Source organism: Gastrolobium bilobum, unplaced genomic scaffold (assembly GCF_033153095.1).
Source record: "Gastrolobium bilobum isolate Gb01-03AN ecotype WA unplaced genomic scaffold, APGP_CSIRO_Gbil_v1 utg2798, whole genome shotgun sequence".
Classification (NCBI taxonomy): Eukaryota; Viridiplantae; Streptophyta; class Magnoliopsida; order Fabales; family Fabaceae; genus Gastrolobium; species Gastrolobium bilobum.
Window position 1 is genome coordinate 266,990 of NW_026898492.1, and position 18,020 is coordinate 285,009.

Below are 18,020 nucleotides of genomic sequence, written 5' to 3' on the forward strand. Positions count from 1 at the left end.
GGGTTGTCTATGCCACTATTAAATAAGCTTGTGTTATGTTTTGAGAGTATGTGCTTGTATACACCATGGTACATGAATGTTGTCATGACTACTTGATGTGGATTCATGACCAGTGTTGTTATATTTTGAGACAGGGCATTTATGCGTTATATTTATATATATACGTGTAAGTCGTTATTGCAATACATCAGGTTTAACAAGGAAAAAGTTAAGTCACATAATAGAAATAATGACTATTGGTAATATAAATAATGAGCTTGAGCATTTAAATAAGTTGCGCTTATTACCATTGTATGTTTAATAGTGCGCATGACATGTTACAACATCCCTCACCACGGCCAAGCTTCCACCGACAACCACGAATTTACTACAGTAACCACCTTCAGTTGGCACCCAACCTTGATGTCCATAGCATTAAAATCATCTGACAAATATATCAGAACAACATCGATGTATCCTCCAGAGCCGCAACGAGTTGTATCCACCTTCGCATATCGAGGATCATCAGTGATTGGATTAGTACAATTCAAGTACAGTATCATCGGAACATAAGACGAGTCCAAACTTGGCGGATCTGGTCCTGGACCAAAGAAATAATCACTGAAATTACCAAAAATAAAAATAAAAAACAAATAGCGGAGGATGAAGAGGCAAGTGGTGTCGTCCACAACACCCGCGCCACTCACTCGGATTTTGTATCTCTTGTAATCGATTTCGTTTACATAGTATTTCCCTGAAAATAGAGTTCAAATTGTTGCATTGTTCTTGCAATATAATTCATACCTCTTGTTCCCATAATTGGGTGGGTCACTTACAGTCAAAATGGGTAACTTATATTGAGAATATTGCCACAGGAGGAAGCAGGACAATCGTGAATGGATAAGGCAATACAAAAAGTTTGTAAGAATAGGAAAATAATGGTAGCAACAGTGGTTATTACTCTACTTTCCATAGTTGTCTGGATCAAGTTTTTTTTTTTTTTTTTTTTTATATTTCTAATGATGTTTCAAAAGTGAGATATTACGAGGGTAGTTTCGTAAATTCTTCCTATATTCTCATCAATATTTTATTATTAATCAAACATACAATTAGAAAAATTAACTAATATTTTTGATAATATTTTGATCTACCAAATAATTTTTTGATAACATTTTTTTAAAAAAAAAAATTTCTACCATATTTTTAATAATTGTGATTTTCGAGTAAAAAAATATTTGCCCTATACCAAACATCCCCTTATAGAAAAGTTAAAATTTCAAATGCAAGTATTACATAGAGACCAATTTCAGCCTTCACAATAATTCTCATAACATTCTGTAAGCAACAATAAATAAACAAATTTTCACAAATTTTTCGTCATAAATAATTTTTCATATTTCAAAAATAAATCAAGCATGTGCTCATAGAGTCATATAATTTGGGATTCCGTTGTAAGACAACGCCATGATATACAAATACAAAAATTAACAAAATCATTATTTAGATTATTTACAAAGAAGGAGGATATTTTGACTACCAAAATTTTTTAGTATCAACTTATTACCAATCTAATCATCATTGGATCAAAGAGAGAGAATGCTAAAAAGTTAATGAAGAGAGAGAAAATATTGATCTAATGATAATTAGATAGATAGTAAATTGATAGTAAAAAATTTTGATGATAAGAATATCCTCCTCGTTTACAAATCACCCCGAAAACTTAACCTCACTTTACTCTATTGTTATTTTCCCAAACCACCCTTTCCCACTCTCGCCAGTCGTTAACCTCACTCAACTGAACCTCAAACAAAAAAACCTAAATTCCCAAAATGCGAATCTTCACTTCTAGCAGCTCCAATTTCTTCAAATGCAAACTCGAGAATTTCGCACTGATTCCTGATCACCACAACTTCAATTTCAATTCCATCAGAGAAATGTCGCAATCCACCTCAATCCCCAAAAAACAACTAAGGGTTCGCGACCACGGCTACGACGACTACATGGAGATCGAAAAGAAAACTCGCAAGGTCCTCAAATTCCAGAACCTCATCCTCTCCGAGCCAAATCAATCGGTCCCAATCCCGCGCCTCGAAACCCTAGCGCGCCGCGTCGGGTTCACGCGGCACGAAGCCGGCGCGTTCGTCCTAAAGTTCCCGCACGTCTTCGAAATCTTCGAGCACCCGGTCCAACGCATCCTCTTCTGCAGGTTGACCCGCAAGGCCATCCTCCAGATCGAGGAGGAGCGCCACGCGCTAAAGGCGCAGATTCCACGCGCCGTCACGCGCCTCCGCAAGCTCATCATGATGTCGAACACGCAACGCCTCCGCCTCGAGCACGTGCGGATCGCACGCACCGCGTTTGGGTTACCGGACGATTTTGAATTCTCGGTGGTTTTGAGGTACCCTCAATATTTTCGTTTGATTGATGCAGAAGAAACTAGGATGAAGTACATTGAGCTTGTAGAGAGAGACCCTAGTTTAGCAATTTGTGCAATAGAAAAGGTTAGGGAGAAAGTGTATAGAGAGAGAGGTGGTGATGCTGAAGATGTTAGGTTCTCTTTTGTGATTGATTTCCCACCTGGTTTTAAGATTAGCAAGTATTTTAGGATTGCAATGTGGAAGTGGCAGAGGCTTCCTTATTGGTCCCCTTATGAGGATGTTACTGGGTATGATTTGAGGTCCATTGAGGCCAAGAAGAGGATGGAGAAGAGGGCTGTTGCTACAATTCATGAACTGTTGTCCTTGACTGTGGAGAAGAAGATTACTTTGGAGAGGATTGCGCATTTCCGGATGGCGATGAACTTGCCGGGGAAGTTGAAGGATTTCCTGCTCCAGCATCAGGGGATTTTTTATATCTCCACCAGAGGGAATCATGGGAAACTTCATACTGTTTTCCTTAGGGAGGGGTATAGGAAGGGCAAGCTGGTCGAGCCGAATGACTTGTATTGGGCGCGGAGGAAGCTGGATGAGTTGGTCTTGTTGAGCCCCCGGAAAGCTAAGGTTGATAGGGAATTGGTTGGGTACAGGAGAAGCAGGTTAGAGGATGAAATGGGACAAGTAACTAGAGCATATGTGGAGGATGCTGGTGAAGACTTTAAGGGTGGAGATGGTGTGGGGCAAGATAAGGATGCAGAGGATGATTTGTCATCAGATATAGGTTCTGATGTTGATTCTGTTGATGAGGATGATGATTTTGACGATAGTGTATCAATGAAAAGGACATCTTAAAAAGAACATACGTGGAGGATTCTGGTGAAGACTTCAAGGTTGGAGATGTTGTGGGGCGATAAGGATGCAGGGAGCCTGGGAATGATTTGTCGCCAGACATAGGTTCTTCTGATGTTGATTCTGGAGTTGAGGATGATGATTTTGAGGATAGTGTATAATGCAAAGGTCATCTTAACTGAGTATGAGGGGGAATCTTTTTTTATCTTAAGTTATTCCAATTTTGCTATTGAGAAGTCTCGATATAGTTTTGAAAATTTGAAAGCAGAATATATTTTGGAGTTAAGATTCCTGTTTTTAACGCATCTTAACTGAAGTGATAATTTTCTTTTGTGATTGATTTGACCACTGTAGTGTCTTGGTGAGACACAGGGTTTATTATGAAAAATGTATTGGAGTTGGAGTCTCCTCCTTTCGTGGAGGAGAAGCACTGCCTACTACTATGATGAGACTTAGGCATTTCTGGAAGATTAAATTGAGGATGATATCTGACGCGAACTTAGATCTTCAGCCTACAATAGATCGGTTGTATTGTTTCACTTACGGAGTGAAAGTAGTGCCTTTAGGTGGAGGAAGGTATCTACCTAGTCATGGACTCATTTTACCTGTACATACAGACAGACACCATTTTTATAGAAGAAAACACTGGGCAAACAAAGAAACAACAGCTTTAACCTTGAAGGCTCGTGTTGGAAAATCAAGTGCCTCTCTTCCAGTCATGTAAAATAACTCGTCTGCATTTTTCTGTATACCAGTCACTTGAATTAAATCACTGCACTTCTGAATTTTGACCCTAATTTACTACTTTGCCTTTAGCCTGTCATTGGATAACCACAATGTACTTAAAACAAAACCCTCTAGTTTAAGTGTTCTTCTCAGTACTTGCACTGCAGCATGCTTAACTAGACGTGCTTGACTTTGAATAGCCTGGAAGTTCAAAAGATATAATAACAATAGAAAACATTGAGTTTACTGGCAGTGAATCTGGTTCAATTTCGTTTTTTTCTTTTAAATGTTTGCAATGATAATGAAAATGATGGGGACGAAGATTGAGTTGCTGATGCTGTTTGATTTTTATGTACTTGCGATTCTCGCAATCACTAAAAATGTATGAAAAAGAAAAAAGTTTTTTTAATCTGAGCTTGCTCCTAAACATCAAAATCTTTATTTGTTTACTTTAGAAACAAATTTATTTTAGAAGTGTCCTACTTAAAAAAAACATATCCGCTACTTGACTTGACTTGACTTGGATTAATAAGTACATGTCTGAATAACAGAATTTTTTATGCTAAAATTAATTATATAGATATTAATAGTAAGGATACCAGTGAAAAATCATGCTGAACCATCCAACGATTTTTTATTTTCAAGGTAACATGCGGGCCAGAGGCCGCAGCAAAGAAAGAAACAGAAATATAAACACTGTACTCAAAGTGGTACATAGATGTCTCCCGTGAGGGTGAAATATATTGATATACGGGTGTCCATAATAACCATGGTAGAGACCAAGGCACTAATGGAGCTTCCCATGTATGTGCTAAAGGGGGAGTGTGTGTGTATGACAGCATATGAGGGGAGTGGGAAGAAGAAGATCTCCTCCCTCCATTGTGAGGGGGGTATTTAGAGAGGAGACTCCTCTTTTGGGGAAGACCGTTGGTCCTTCCTCTGCTGTCCTAAGCTATGTCTTGTCTTTAGACAAGACATGCTACTCCTGTCAGTGTACAGGAGATGCTGTGCAGGAAGGGGAATGCCCCAGTGGTGAGCCTCTATGGTTTCCCATGAGTGCTCTCTAGAAGGTTCTAGATGTGGACTTTAAGCGATTGAGCTCATCTGGTGGGCCTAAGTAAATAGCATCCGGAACAAACACACAAATCTTGGAGTAGAATTTCATAACGGATCAACAGCCCATGCTTATAAACTGGGCTATCCTTTCAAACAGTCAAACTAGCAAAATGGTTAGCTTCTTTGTTATACATACATGTGAATAATTATAGTTAAATATATTTGTTGTAATATTCAAATGTGATGAGTATGGGAGAATCTATGAATCCAATGATTTAAGATTTTGAGTTGTGATATGGTGTCGGACTCACTTAGTGTAATTGGCCTAACTTAGCCCATTGTTGGTATTCCCCTGCCTCAGACTCCTCCCTAGACTCGCCTGACAAGTGGTATCAGAGTCAGGTTGGGCTCAGACTAGCCAGGTGTTTGACTAGGAGGTGAGTTGAGTATTTTGGGCCTAGGTAATCAGAAAGAGAGAAAGCATACTAATGGTGAGCTTTACACTTGGAGAAGATATTGTTCGAATATTTAAGTGTGACGAGTCTCACATTGGTTGGTAATAGACCAAGTGAAGTCTATATAAGTGGGAGGACTCATGAACCCAATGCTTTAAGGTTTTGGGTTATGATATGGTGTCAGACCCACTTAGTATGATTGGCTTAGCTTAGCCCATTTGGCTAGGAGGCGAGTCCAGGTGGGAGCCCATCGCGGAGGATCACCACCAATGGGCTAAACTAGATCAACCACATCAAGTGGATCAGATACCATGTCACAACCCAAAACCTTAAGGTATTGAGTTTATTATATGGGTTTCACTTAGCTTATTATCAACCAATATGAGATTCATCACACTTGAATATTCCAACAATCTACCATTTACGTCTCACTATTAGTATGCTTCCCCTCTCTCCGATTACCCAGACCCAAAATACTTAACTCACCTCCTAGTCAAACATCTGGCTAGCCCGAGCTTAACGTGACTTCAAGTGTGTGATGAGTCTTACATTGATTAGTAATGAGCTAAGTGAAGTTAAGTGAGAGGACCAATGAATCCAATCAGTTACTTCCACAAAACAATAGGGCGGTAATACTTACCACCATTTTAAATTTATTACTCTTACTAATTATTTGTTATAATTAGATTAATATGAAATCAACTACAGCTATTTTTTTTTTTCTTTTTTTCAATTGTTAATTTTAAATTGATCCAACAATCAAACAGGTAGTAAGAATGGTAAAATAAATATACGGTTCCCTCAAACAATTCAAGAATTTGTTAATTTTATTTACGTGAGTTCTAAGGATTTTCAGTGGAGCTAGAGAAAGCAAGGAAAAAAAAATTAATGCTTTTCTTCCACGCAGATGTAAATCCTCTGCAGCGGCATCATGTCTCCATCTGCAGCAAATCACTTGGCAATTCATTGCTCTTCTGTCAAAGTCTTCGTCTCATGCGGGCCATACTATCATCAAGTTGCATGATTTGTATCATGACAGAACCATTGCTTTTTTTGTTGGGTGCTGATATATTTAGTGTGAACTGTGTGATACTCAAATACACAATTCAGCTGACATCTAAAAACCCAGGTACCTTTTGTGAATTGGTTTAGTTTTTTGCTTTATATTTCATTTGAGAGATGGGGTCTATGCTGAAAATATTAAAAATATAACATAAAAGTACTATTTGTTCTATAATGATAAATTAAATTCCATACTCAAAAAATTCAATAGACTTTTATATTCTTTACATCAAGAAAGCATTTTCAAGAAGGTTTATCGGTTAACAAAAGTTGTCATATTTTTGTCATACTACTTATGCAACTCTTCTAAAAGACACGTTAAGCCACCTCTATCATTATCCCGCCTCATCTACTAGTTGAAAATATTCTCAGGAACCTCAAAGCATTATCATCTAGCACGCTATGATTAAGTGGATTCAAGCTCCAAGGTATATCTTCTCCAATTTATTCAAGCTTATTTATTCAAATGCTAGTTTAAGTGTTATATTGCCTTGTAGGCAGGGGTGTAAATATGTTAGGCTAGATTAGACTTTTGTTTAAACAGGCTAGGCCTGTGTAAAAAATATTGAGTATGACCTGACCTATTAGCCTGTGTAAGCCCCAGATTACAAGTCTGACCTTACCTATATTTAAAAAATAAAAGTCTTGGCCTAGGCCTGTTAGCCTGTTTAAACCTATTAAACATTCAACAATTAAGAGAATAACTTTGGGGGCCAGAGGATGTGCCTCCCTCTTCGATTGAGGGGTTAGTCTCATCTTTCCTTCGGTAGCGAAGCTCAATGCACCCGCTGTTCCAATAAGGGGCTAGCCTACAGGGCCGTACCCCGAGGGCAAGGTGATCTCGGAGGAGGTTGAATGGAGATACCTCCAGGTTATACCAAAAAAAAAAATATTATTTTATTATTCAAAATTATTAAAATAATAATTTTATTTATTACATTTTAAATAAATAATATGATATAGGCCGACCTGTAGACTTATAGGCCCGACATGTACAAAAAAGCTTATTATCTATTTTCTAAATAAGTTTTTTTTAAAGCATAGGCATGTTTTATTTTACTATTTATAATAAACCAAGTCTAAACAAATATAGGCTAAGTCGCAGGCTCATGTAGGCCGGCCTAATCTATTTACTCCCCTACTTATTCCATGTTGCAACCCAATAAATCCCGTTGCAGCTTCTCTTCCGGCATCACTTGAATTAGACTCAATCGTGTGTGATCAGACTCAATTACTCTTGAACTAATCACCATTTATTTGACTTCAGTTAATAATTTAAACTTTTCAGAAAGCTAATTAATAAAATGGTATTAGATCACTATATGATTTAGAGTTCAATTACTGTCGGCCCAATTCCTCTAATAAAAAAAAAGTAAAATTTCATTGTGTATTTATCCACGCTTTAATCCCAGATACTTTTGCATTAAGGATAATGTTAAAAAATGTAATTTAAAATGAAATGGACATGAAAGCATAGCACGTCATTCATGAAGTTGCATGTAATTTATACATAAAACGGACATGAAAGCACCACTATCATTTAACAAGTTCCAAACAAATCAAATGGTCACGCTTTATTAGTGCGTTACGCAAGCCATGAAAAGCACCATTATCATTTGATAAGTTGAATAATCAGTGCATAACGAAAAGTGGGACTTATTTGTTTCTTCATTACGTATGAATTAAGCTGAAACAAAATTGCCTTGCTAAAAGATGGAACATCAAAATATGCCATTGATTTTTCAATGCCACGCAAACAGTATTATTTTTCAATATGCCACGCAGACAAGTTTGTTACAGTGCCCAGCAAACTTGGTAGCCAATGATTTCGTTACACGTGACACATTTTTGCAGAAAAAGTTGACTGCCGCGTGTCCAAATTCGCTACGACTGGTACAGAACTTGATAGCCAATGATTTCGTGAGACCTGACACACTTTTGCAGGAAAAACTGACTGGACGAAGTTCGCTACCAGGGGTAGCAAACTTGGTGTGCTAGGTGGTACAATCTCATTGTCCGATCAGAATTAATGTTCCAATCACAATAAAAAACAAATAAAAAAGGAAAATGACAATTAATTGTAATTAATGTATTAATCATAATTAATGTACCAATCACCAATCACAATTAATATATCAATCAACATTCACAATTAATGTACCAATCCCAATTACTGTACCAATCGCAGTTAACTTTGATCGCTACATTAATTGTTTGTGATATCATTGTTACAAATTCGAACGATGTTTGTGAGAGATAAAATATGTCAAATGAGGTGTCATTAGGTAGATCTTGAAAAGTTATATGAAATAAAATAAAAAATATCTGATTTGGATATCCGAATCAAAAGTTATGACCCTACGAAGTGATTGGTAATTAGTACATTAATTGTGATTGGTACAATCAAAAGTTAATCTTATTTGTGCGCTAATTGTGATTGACACATTAATTGTGATTGCTAATTAGAACATTAATTTTGATTGACACATTAATTAAATTGTCATTTTCCTTCATTTTCTGTGTTTTATTGTGATTGATACATTAATTCTGATTGTGTCACGTGGCACCTAGTTCGCTTGGACCTTCAACGAACTTGGTGCATGTCAGACATGTGGCACACTTAGTTCTTTGTATGCGGCAGCGAACTTCTCCAATGTGTCAGCATTTATTGCAACATAGTTCGCTACTAGAAGTAGCAAACTTGTTGTCCACCAAAAATGTACCACGTCAGCAAATCAAGTTTACTGGACACTGTAGCGAACTTGCCCGCGTAGCATATGGGAAAATAACACTATTCGCATAACATTTAAGTAAAAAAGTCAATAAACAGTGACATTTTGATCACTGGTCCCTAAAAGATATTATTGTTGAAATTTTGGGAACTAGTGAATGAGGCCATCAAATCTAACGAGAAGATCGTAATCTGCAAAATGGTAGTATGCCTTATTTCCCTTAGTCAAAAAAATAATATTTGAATTTGTTGACTTAAATGAGCTATGTTGGAGCTAATGAGTTTGAGAGTGAAAGATTTTGAAGTGCTTGAAGTATTACATCAAGAGACATCAAGTTTGGAATCCTCAACAATATTACCTCCAGCTTAGGAAACTCTAAAGATAATGCAAACTATCGAACTCCAGTTAATATAGACCCAAATAACCATATTTTCATCTATTAAACTTGTATATGAATATATATTGAATTATAGAAGTCAATGCTTGGCTCAACAGTAGGGGTGAAACTGGGTCGGACCGGCCTACAGGGGCCTACGGCTCGGCCTACATCAGGCTAGACCTAACGTAGTATATTTTGTATAATAGGCCGGGCTCGGACCTTAAAAAATCCTGTTTAATAAAAAGGTCGTAGACTCACTTTCAAAAGGCCGAGCCTATAAGCCTACAGGCCGACCTATATTGTACTATTTATTTTAAATAAAATAGAGTAAGTATGCCTTGAAGAAAAAAAAAGATATAAATTTAATCAATTGCAATTATTTATAACTTAATCATATTCGATTATATTTTAATAGAAATCTTACTTTATGTCTTATATAGGAGGAACCAACATTTCAACATGTTAGATTGTGTATATGAATACATTAAAAAAAAATTGCAGAGGTTACTTAGTACAAGCATCATGATATGTTTGTTGGATTCATGTAATTATTTTAATTTACATAGTATGGATTTGTTTGTTGGATCTGATGAAATATATGTTATTTAATTTGAGCATTTTGCTTTTGAAAATGAGTTAAATGCATATTGTATTAGTTTTGTTATGATTCATGATTCTCTTTGGACGTTGAAATTATGATTTTTGGTGTAGTAACAGAATTTGAGTACTTTGTAAAGTTGATTCATGGTTCAGTTTGGAAGTTAAAAATTAACGGGCTATGCCAGACCATTTGTTTTTTTCATAAACAGGCCAAACCAGGCTAACAGTTAGACTCATACTAAGTTTGGGCCAGGCCAAATTGAAATTTTTTGACATAAACTTAAGTTTTTCAGAACAAAGTTCGGTCCAGTACAACCCACTTTCACCCCTACACAACAGCATAACAAAGATATTAGGCCATGATGTTGTAATTAATTATTTCGGCATAAGTCATTACTGAAACTGGTCCACCCTGTAATCATCATCACTAAACAATGCATTTTAAAAGTTGTTACTTTGAAGGAGAAAAGGATTATAAAAAGGATGATGAACTGTAATAGTCATATCAAAGGGTTTGTGATAAGAAAGAATACCATATGACAGGATGCTTATCTTCATACACTAGCTATATATAATTAATATTTCCTTTGCCTTCATCAGGAGCCTGTTATGAGGGAATTTTTAAACTGATCCCGGCCTATTTTTTTAGAGTGATCCTTTTTCTATTTTTGAAAAAATGGGCTTCTCTTTTTGTCTTTCACATTTTTGAAAATTACCTCTAACTCTCCTGTTCTTTTCTACTTTTGAAATGTTTCATGTGTACCGGTCCATCAAAATAAAGCTCCTGTTATGACTTAGCATTCAAATAATTTTGTATTTCTTTTTTTCTTTCATTAAATTTAAAAAGAATATAATAATCATGATCATATATATCCTTGATTTTAATGATCACATGAGTATATTATTCATTTTACATTAATTCCCCCAAGCCTAAAAATCCTTGATAGGTTTCAGTAAATCTCAGTATAAAGATAGTACCAATTCGATTTGCTTGGAGTGGTAGATTTCTCCTTTTTAATTTCTCTGGTTAAAAACAAAGAGGGGAATTTTTTGTTTGTTTGTTCTATCCTTTTCGTTTGTCTAAAACGCAATTTGCCCACTTGTTATATGAATAATGTTTTGGAACTCGCAGTTGTCCTTAACTTATGTGATTAGGTCAAACAAACATTGAAGTTTGTTAAAATTAATTTGTATGTGATATTGAAATCACTAAAGAAACATGTTGCAACGCATGCATGCCATATTCGCATGAGTCAAGATTCCACATTATTAGTTTTTAATGCCGCTCTCTCTAATTCAAAGGTTTTAACAAATGTCTTTGAATGACTTGATTATTAGTTTTGAAAATTTGAAAAATTTCTTAGCCTTTAATTTTTGGACTTATGATTTTGTCACACACCGCTAGGCTACAGTCTCTTACTCTCTACCAGTGTTAAATTTTAAAATTTGATACTAAATTTTAACATTTAATTTCCGTCAATCAAAGGATCCTGCCTCATATATATATATATATATATATATATATATATATATATATATATATATATATATATATATATATATATATATATATATTATATATGAGGTAGGATCCTTTGACACCGGTGTCAAATTTGAAGTTTGACACCTCCTTTTAGAGCCGTTAGATCAAAAAAGATCAACGACTCTGATTTGTAAGCATGTGACACCGTTGATCTTTTTTTATCTAACGGCTCTCAGAGTAGGTGTCAAACTTTAAATTTGACACTGGTGTCAAAGGATCCTATATATATATATATATATAGTAAGGGAAAAACATTTCTCAAGCAGCTTGAGATAAGTTTATCTCCGGCTACTCCAAAATTACGTCATTTTATTTATTTATTTCCTTATATTAATTGATTCACCTTTGAATGGTTATGATTTTCTTTTTCTCTCTCTTCCTTCATCACCATTGATCCATCTTTGCACGGTTATGATTTAATAGTCGGAGATGAAATTACCTCAAGCAGCTTGAGAAACGATGAGCCCATATAGTAAAATCATTTCTGCAGCCGCTTTACGTACAAAAATGACATGTGTATGGTTACGATTCTCCACATTTAATGCTTTCACCTGTTGTATGGTTATGACTCCCCGCATTTAATACTTTCACGTATATATATATGGCAAATATTTGATTGTTACACGTACAGCTGCAAAAATGTAAACTCATATATATATATATATATATGAAAAAATATTTCTACAGTCACTTTAGATAAGGTTATCTAGAGCTATCCCTTTTTAATTATGTATGATCGGTCATACATAGTTATAACAATAAAACTGTTCTTTTTTTCTCTCTACTCAGACATTGTCAGCTGATGCGGCGGAGAGAGAAAATGCAATTTTTATGCATGACAGGTCATACTTAGTTAAAAAGGGGTAGCTGTAGATAACCTTATCTAACGTGACTGTAGAAATATTTTCTCCACACACACACACACACACATATATATATATATATATATATATATATATATATATATATATATATATATATATATATATATATATCCAATAATTAAGGTACGTGGAGTTTCATATGGTTATGTATCATGATAGGTTGAAGTAAAGGAGCAATAATTTCCTTTATGCAACGCAATGCTGGTCTCTGAATTATAGATGAATAAAACATGAGCTAGAGGACAGAGATTAAATTGGCATCACCTACATTTTGGCAACACACATATCTTTGGTTACTTTGCCGAAATTTCAAGGAAAAATTTGTTTTCTCATAAAAAAGAGCTAATATATGAATAGAATTGAATATGATTGAGGTTAGGTTTGAATCCTCGAATACAGACAAGTTGATGTCTACTTCAAAATGCTATGATAGGTTTTAGAAGTTGAAGTATGAATTAATCAAGAGGAGTTTCTTTTTTTTATTGCATATCAAGAGCAATAGAGTAAGGGGTAAAAATATAGTAGTTTCTTTTATAAATAAAAAAAGAATTTTACGATGTATTTTTATCAATGCAAAGTAGATATTTTCTGAAGTTTCTGGAACTAAACTATTTTAAAACCTACAAGCAAGGGTGGCCACCGAAGCACATACTAATAGAATTGAAGTTACTAGAACATAAAACCCAATAAATTTGAGTTTTAACATATTCCTCTTGGCTGAATTATCTAATATTGCAGCTAAATAGTCCAGCAATAATCACCAAAGAAATAACTCTATACTTGCAAGCATGTGTGATTTCCAAATTGCTTGCCAACAATTTTTTTAGTCCGAATGACAAGTAACTGAGCCTGATTAGGGTGAAAAGATGAATCAAACCTACTTTATCACAACCTGCACGAACATTATTGACATCATGAAAAGGAGTATATACTAAGAATAACTTTGGCAATCATATAGTGAAATATTTGATAAATTATTGTGTATTTAGATTAATTTATTTTGCAGTTAAAGTTTTTTAATCATAACCACCAAACATTGGATCATCTGTTAAGGGGTTATTCCAGTTTAATTAGTAATTTTGAGTTCAACTGCATGAGAACTTTTTAAAGTTAAAACTTAGTTGGGAGAAAAGAAGTTTTTAATCATAAATTTCTTAAGAAAGCTTAATTTTTAAAGCATTATTAAAATAAACATTTACCAAAGTCTTTTCCGTTGAATTAGTAACTTGGCCAACATACAGCGGATATGGAAATCACAGGCAAAAAAATTAATTTATTATTTTTTTTAATAAAAAATTATGAAAATATAGTCGTTTTGAAATTATTTATGCAAATATAGCAGTCAGACACGTCTCACATGGGCGTGACCGGTTGGAGAGAGACACTCCCCATTTGGGTGTTTCATCAGGTGTTGTCACGTGGCACAAAAGTCAACAGTTTGACTGTAAAACTTTGGAAATCCATAACTTTTAACTCGGGTGTCCGAATTAGGTAACTTTTTTTGATTTCACATAATATTTCGAGATCTACGTAATGACACCTCATTTGACATATTTTTCTGTCACAATTTTTTTTTGAATTTACAACAATGATACCATAAGAACGTTTAAACCCAAATTAATAAAAAGAAAACCACTTTTTAATTAGGAGAAAGGAGAAGGTTAAAAAATAAGAGAAGGTTATAGTTAGTATCTCTTTATTAATTTGGGTTTTAACCTTCTTCTTTCTTATGGTATCATTGTTGTAAATTCAAATTTTTTTGTGACACACAAAATATGCCAAATGAGGTGTCATTACGTAGATCTCGAAAAGTTATGCAGAATAAAAAATAATTACCTAATTTGGACACCCGAGTCAAAAGTTATGGACTTTCAAAGTTCTACGGTCACACTATCGACTCTTATGACACGTGGCAGCACCTGGTGAAACACGCCCAAATGAGGAGTGTCTCTCTCCTGGGTCACGCCCAAATGGGGAGTGTCTCTCTCAAAACCACTCACGCCCCTGTTGGGCATGTCTCTCTCCTGATCACGTCACATGTGGGCGTGTCTCTCATATGACTCAATCCCCACATGGGCTTGTCTCCCTCCATTGGAACACGCCTCATGTGGGCGTGTTTGAGTGCTATATTTGCGTAAATAATTTCAAAACGACTACATTTTCGTAATTTTTAATTAAAAAAGCAATAAAATAATTTTTTTGCCAGGAATCATATGCTTGGTATGACATATACTTTGCATTCATATCAGAATTTTTGTTGGTGAGGTCAGCAAAAAGTCAACTGAGGTCCATGAATAACTGAGTACTGTTGTGGGCCTCTGACTCATTAATAACTCATTGTTGAGTCATTTCATTTATCTTTTTCTTAGTAGTTTGGGCATGGGCCGATGATGCTATTAGGGTTTTTTTCCCTCCTAAATCTTATTTATATTCCTTTGTAAACTGAGTTACTTGTAACGAGTAGCGATGATGTGAATATATATAGTACTGACAAACTAAAGGCAGCCTACATTTGATGAACCAAGATAAATCACTGTGTCGATTTTCTCTCCCTTTCTCTTTTTTGTTTTCACAATTTGTATGTCGATTTCCAAGACTCTAGTATGGCATTTGGCAACTTCAAGCCAAGGCATCTATCTTCATAAACATTTTATAGCATACCTCATCTCTCAATCTCTAACAAATCTCTTAATTGAGAATCATCTTTTACGTAATGTGCTTTGAAAACTATGTAAAATTGACTAGCATCCAACTTTGTTTCGCATTCAAATCTATAAATTTAAGGCCTTAGAGCACAAAGCTTTGGACCTAAGACTCTTTCTCGGGGTACAAATTCATAGCCAATAATATATTTGAAAAGAAAATTAGAGCAAAATTAAAAATAAAAAGCATTGTATTATTCACGTACGAAAACAGGTGAGCAATACTTAAAGAGTGTGAATTACTTATGGGTTATACCTTATTTATTTGGGTTTATTTTTCTGCAGTTAATGTAGATAAATTTTTTACATTAAATCTAAAATAATGTCGTTTTGGAACGGAATTTAAGATATTTTTGTAATTATAATCTATTTCAAGGTTATAATTAATAGTCTTTCTTATTATAATTTTTTAATTTTTAAACTCAGAACGGCATCGTTTTCGTTTTGAAAGTGAATATAGATAACTTATATACATTTACTGTAGAAACATTAAAGCCTTTATTTCGTGTATGGAATATATTTATGGGAAATTATATTCTCATGTTGCATAAGAATATTGGCAAAAAAGTTAATTTATTGCTTTTTTAATAAAAAATTATGAATATCTAGGCGTTTTAAAAATAATTACGAAAATATAGCACTCAAACAAGCCCACATGGGACGTGTTCCAACGGAGAGAGACACACCCATGTGGGGCGTGACCTACTGGGCAAACACGCCCAAGATGGGTGTGAATAGGAGAGAGACACGCCCTAAAGGGGCGTGACCTCCCTCGTCTATAAATACCTCATTTTTCACTTTTTCCTCATTTCGTCCCTCACTTCCTCTCTCTAATCCACTCTTCCAACTTCTCTCTACATTTCTTCAGGAGCGTTTTGCATAGCGAAGCTCTGTCTCTCTCATGTAAGTCCCTATTTATTGTTTATATTTTTTATTAACAGCAATAAATATATGATAATTATCAGTGACTTAGATAATTGTTAGTAGGTTAGAAAAATATTAGTGACCTATGTAAGAGAATGATTAGTGACTTAGGAATTAGATAGGGACTTAGAAATTAGTTAGTTACTTATAAATTGGTATATTCTGGTGATAGGAATTAGGTACACACTTAGAAATTAGTTAGAGACTTAGAAATTAGTTAGAGACAATTAATAATTTTATATGAATGACACTTGCAAACATATTGACCTTTCAATTAACTACATTGTAATTAAAGTTTGTAAAAAGATAATAGAGTAAGCAATATTAATTTAAATTATTTAATCTATTTAAATATAAATTAGAATAATGTAATGTTATTTAATTTAGTTTTATTGATGTTAATTTAATTTAAATTAATATTACTTAATTCAACTCAATTAAATACTATTTAATAAAGTGCAATTAAATTTCATTTAGTGTAATTTAATATAATATCAATAGTAATTTGTATATAATTTTTTCATCTGTACTAGTATTCTATTATGGCCCATTCATCTTCGTCAGAGTCGCCGCGCTCTGGATCCGATAGTGATGCTGAGTCATCCGATCCTTGTACGCATGTACTTCCTAGACCATACAGCGCACTCACGTTTCACAGCTTGTGTGGAACGAGGATAAGGTAAGGGGGTTAAAGACTAGGCGCAGGAAACTTCAGGGTGGACCTCGTCATGATGATATACCAGACATCGTCGCTGACTATCTGACACAGGTCAGTTTCATACACGTGGCACGTATGAGTCATATTCAAGTATGTAATTTTTAAATTACTTAATGAAATTACCAATACTGGACTTTCTATAATTGTTATTTTTCTTTCAGATCGATACTGCCCTGATCAGTGCTTTAGTTGAGCGGTGGAGACCAGAGACACATACGTTGGTTTAATTACCCTGATCCTCCATGGGCAACCTTGGACATGCGCACAACATTTCATGCTTAATTTTGTGGGCGTGCTCTCAACCACAATTGCTTCTTGATGCTCCTTCATGAGGTTGCGCTTGATTGTCATCTGAGCCTCTTTTTTGGATGTAAATTGCTGGTTAACAAACAACTTTTCTCCCAATTGAGTCTTCTGTGTCACAGAAGATGTCCCCAACATAACAAAGAACCTCGTCACAGATCAATATGTCAAGGGGCATGAGTCTCCATCCGAATCTCAGTCGCATGAAATTTTAAGTCACATTCTGATCGCAAGAAGAGCCCTTGACCCAGATTTAGTTTCACATATCTAAGTACTCTTATCACTACGTTGAAGTGAGATCACTTTGGCTATTTCATGAATTGTGAGAGTACATGGACTGCATAACTCAAGTCGAGTTTAGTGATAGTTAGGTAGATGAGCTTTCCAATAAGTCAGCTTTAATAACCCACATCAGTAAATTAAATAAATTTGAACTTGCCATAATTTGTCAAATAAATAATTAGATTAGAAATCTAATTATCAGAAATAAATTAGAAAGCAGAATCTAATTTATTACAGAGTAAGTCGCTTTTCAGATAAAAGTGCAATTTCAGTGAGTTTGTGGTAAAAATACAAATTAGGCAAAAATACCCAAAACTAATACATAAAGCATGTAAAAGTCAGATATATGATAATTATGAAATGAGAACACATTTTTAGAAGTCCTAAGTCATTTGGCTAGATTGAGAAAGAAAGGAAGTTAAAATAGAAAATTACCATGTTTAGTAGTGTG

The 18,020-nt window shown here is 34.7% G+C and overlaps 1 protein-coding gene across 1 annotated transcript; it reads left to right on the plus strand.

Moving 5' to 3' along the window:
* The first annotated feature begins 1,781 nt into the window (after positions 1-1,781).
* Positions 1,782-4,174, plus strand: LOC133316774 (protein ROOT PRIMORDIUM DEFECTIVE 1). Its single transcript, XM_061518555.1, has one exon. It carries the CDS (start codon positions 1,809-1,811, stop codon positions 3,204-3,206), a length of 1,398 nt encoding a protein of 465 aa, XP_061374539.1. The 5' UTR covers positions 1,782-1,808; the 3' UTR covers positions 3,207-4,174.
* Positions 4,175-18,020: the final 13,846 nt, after the last annotated feature.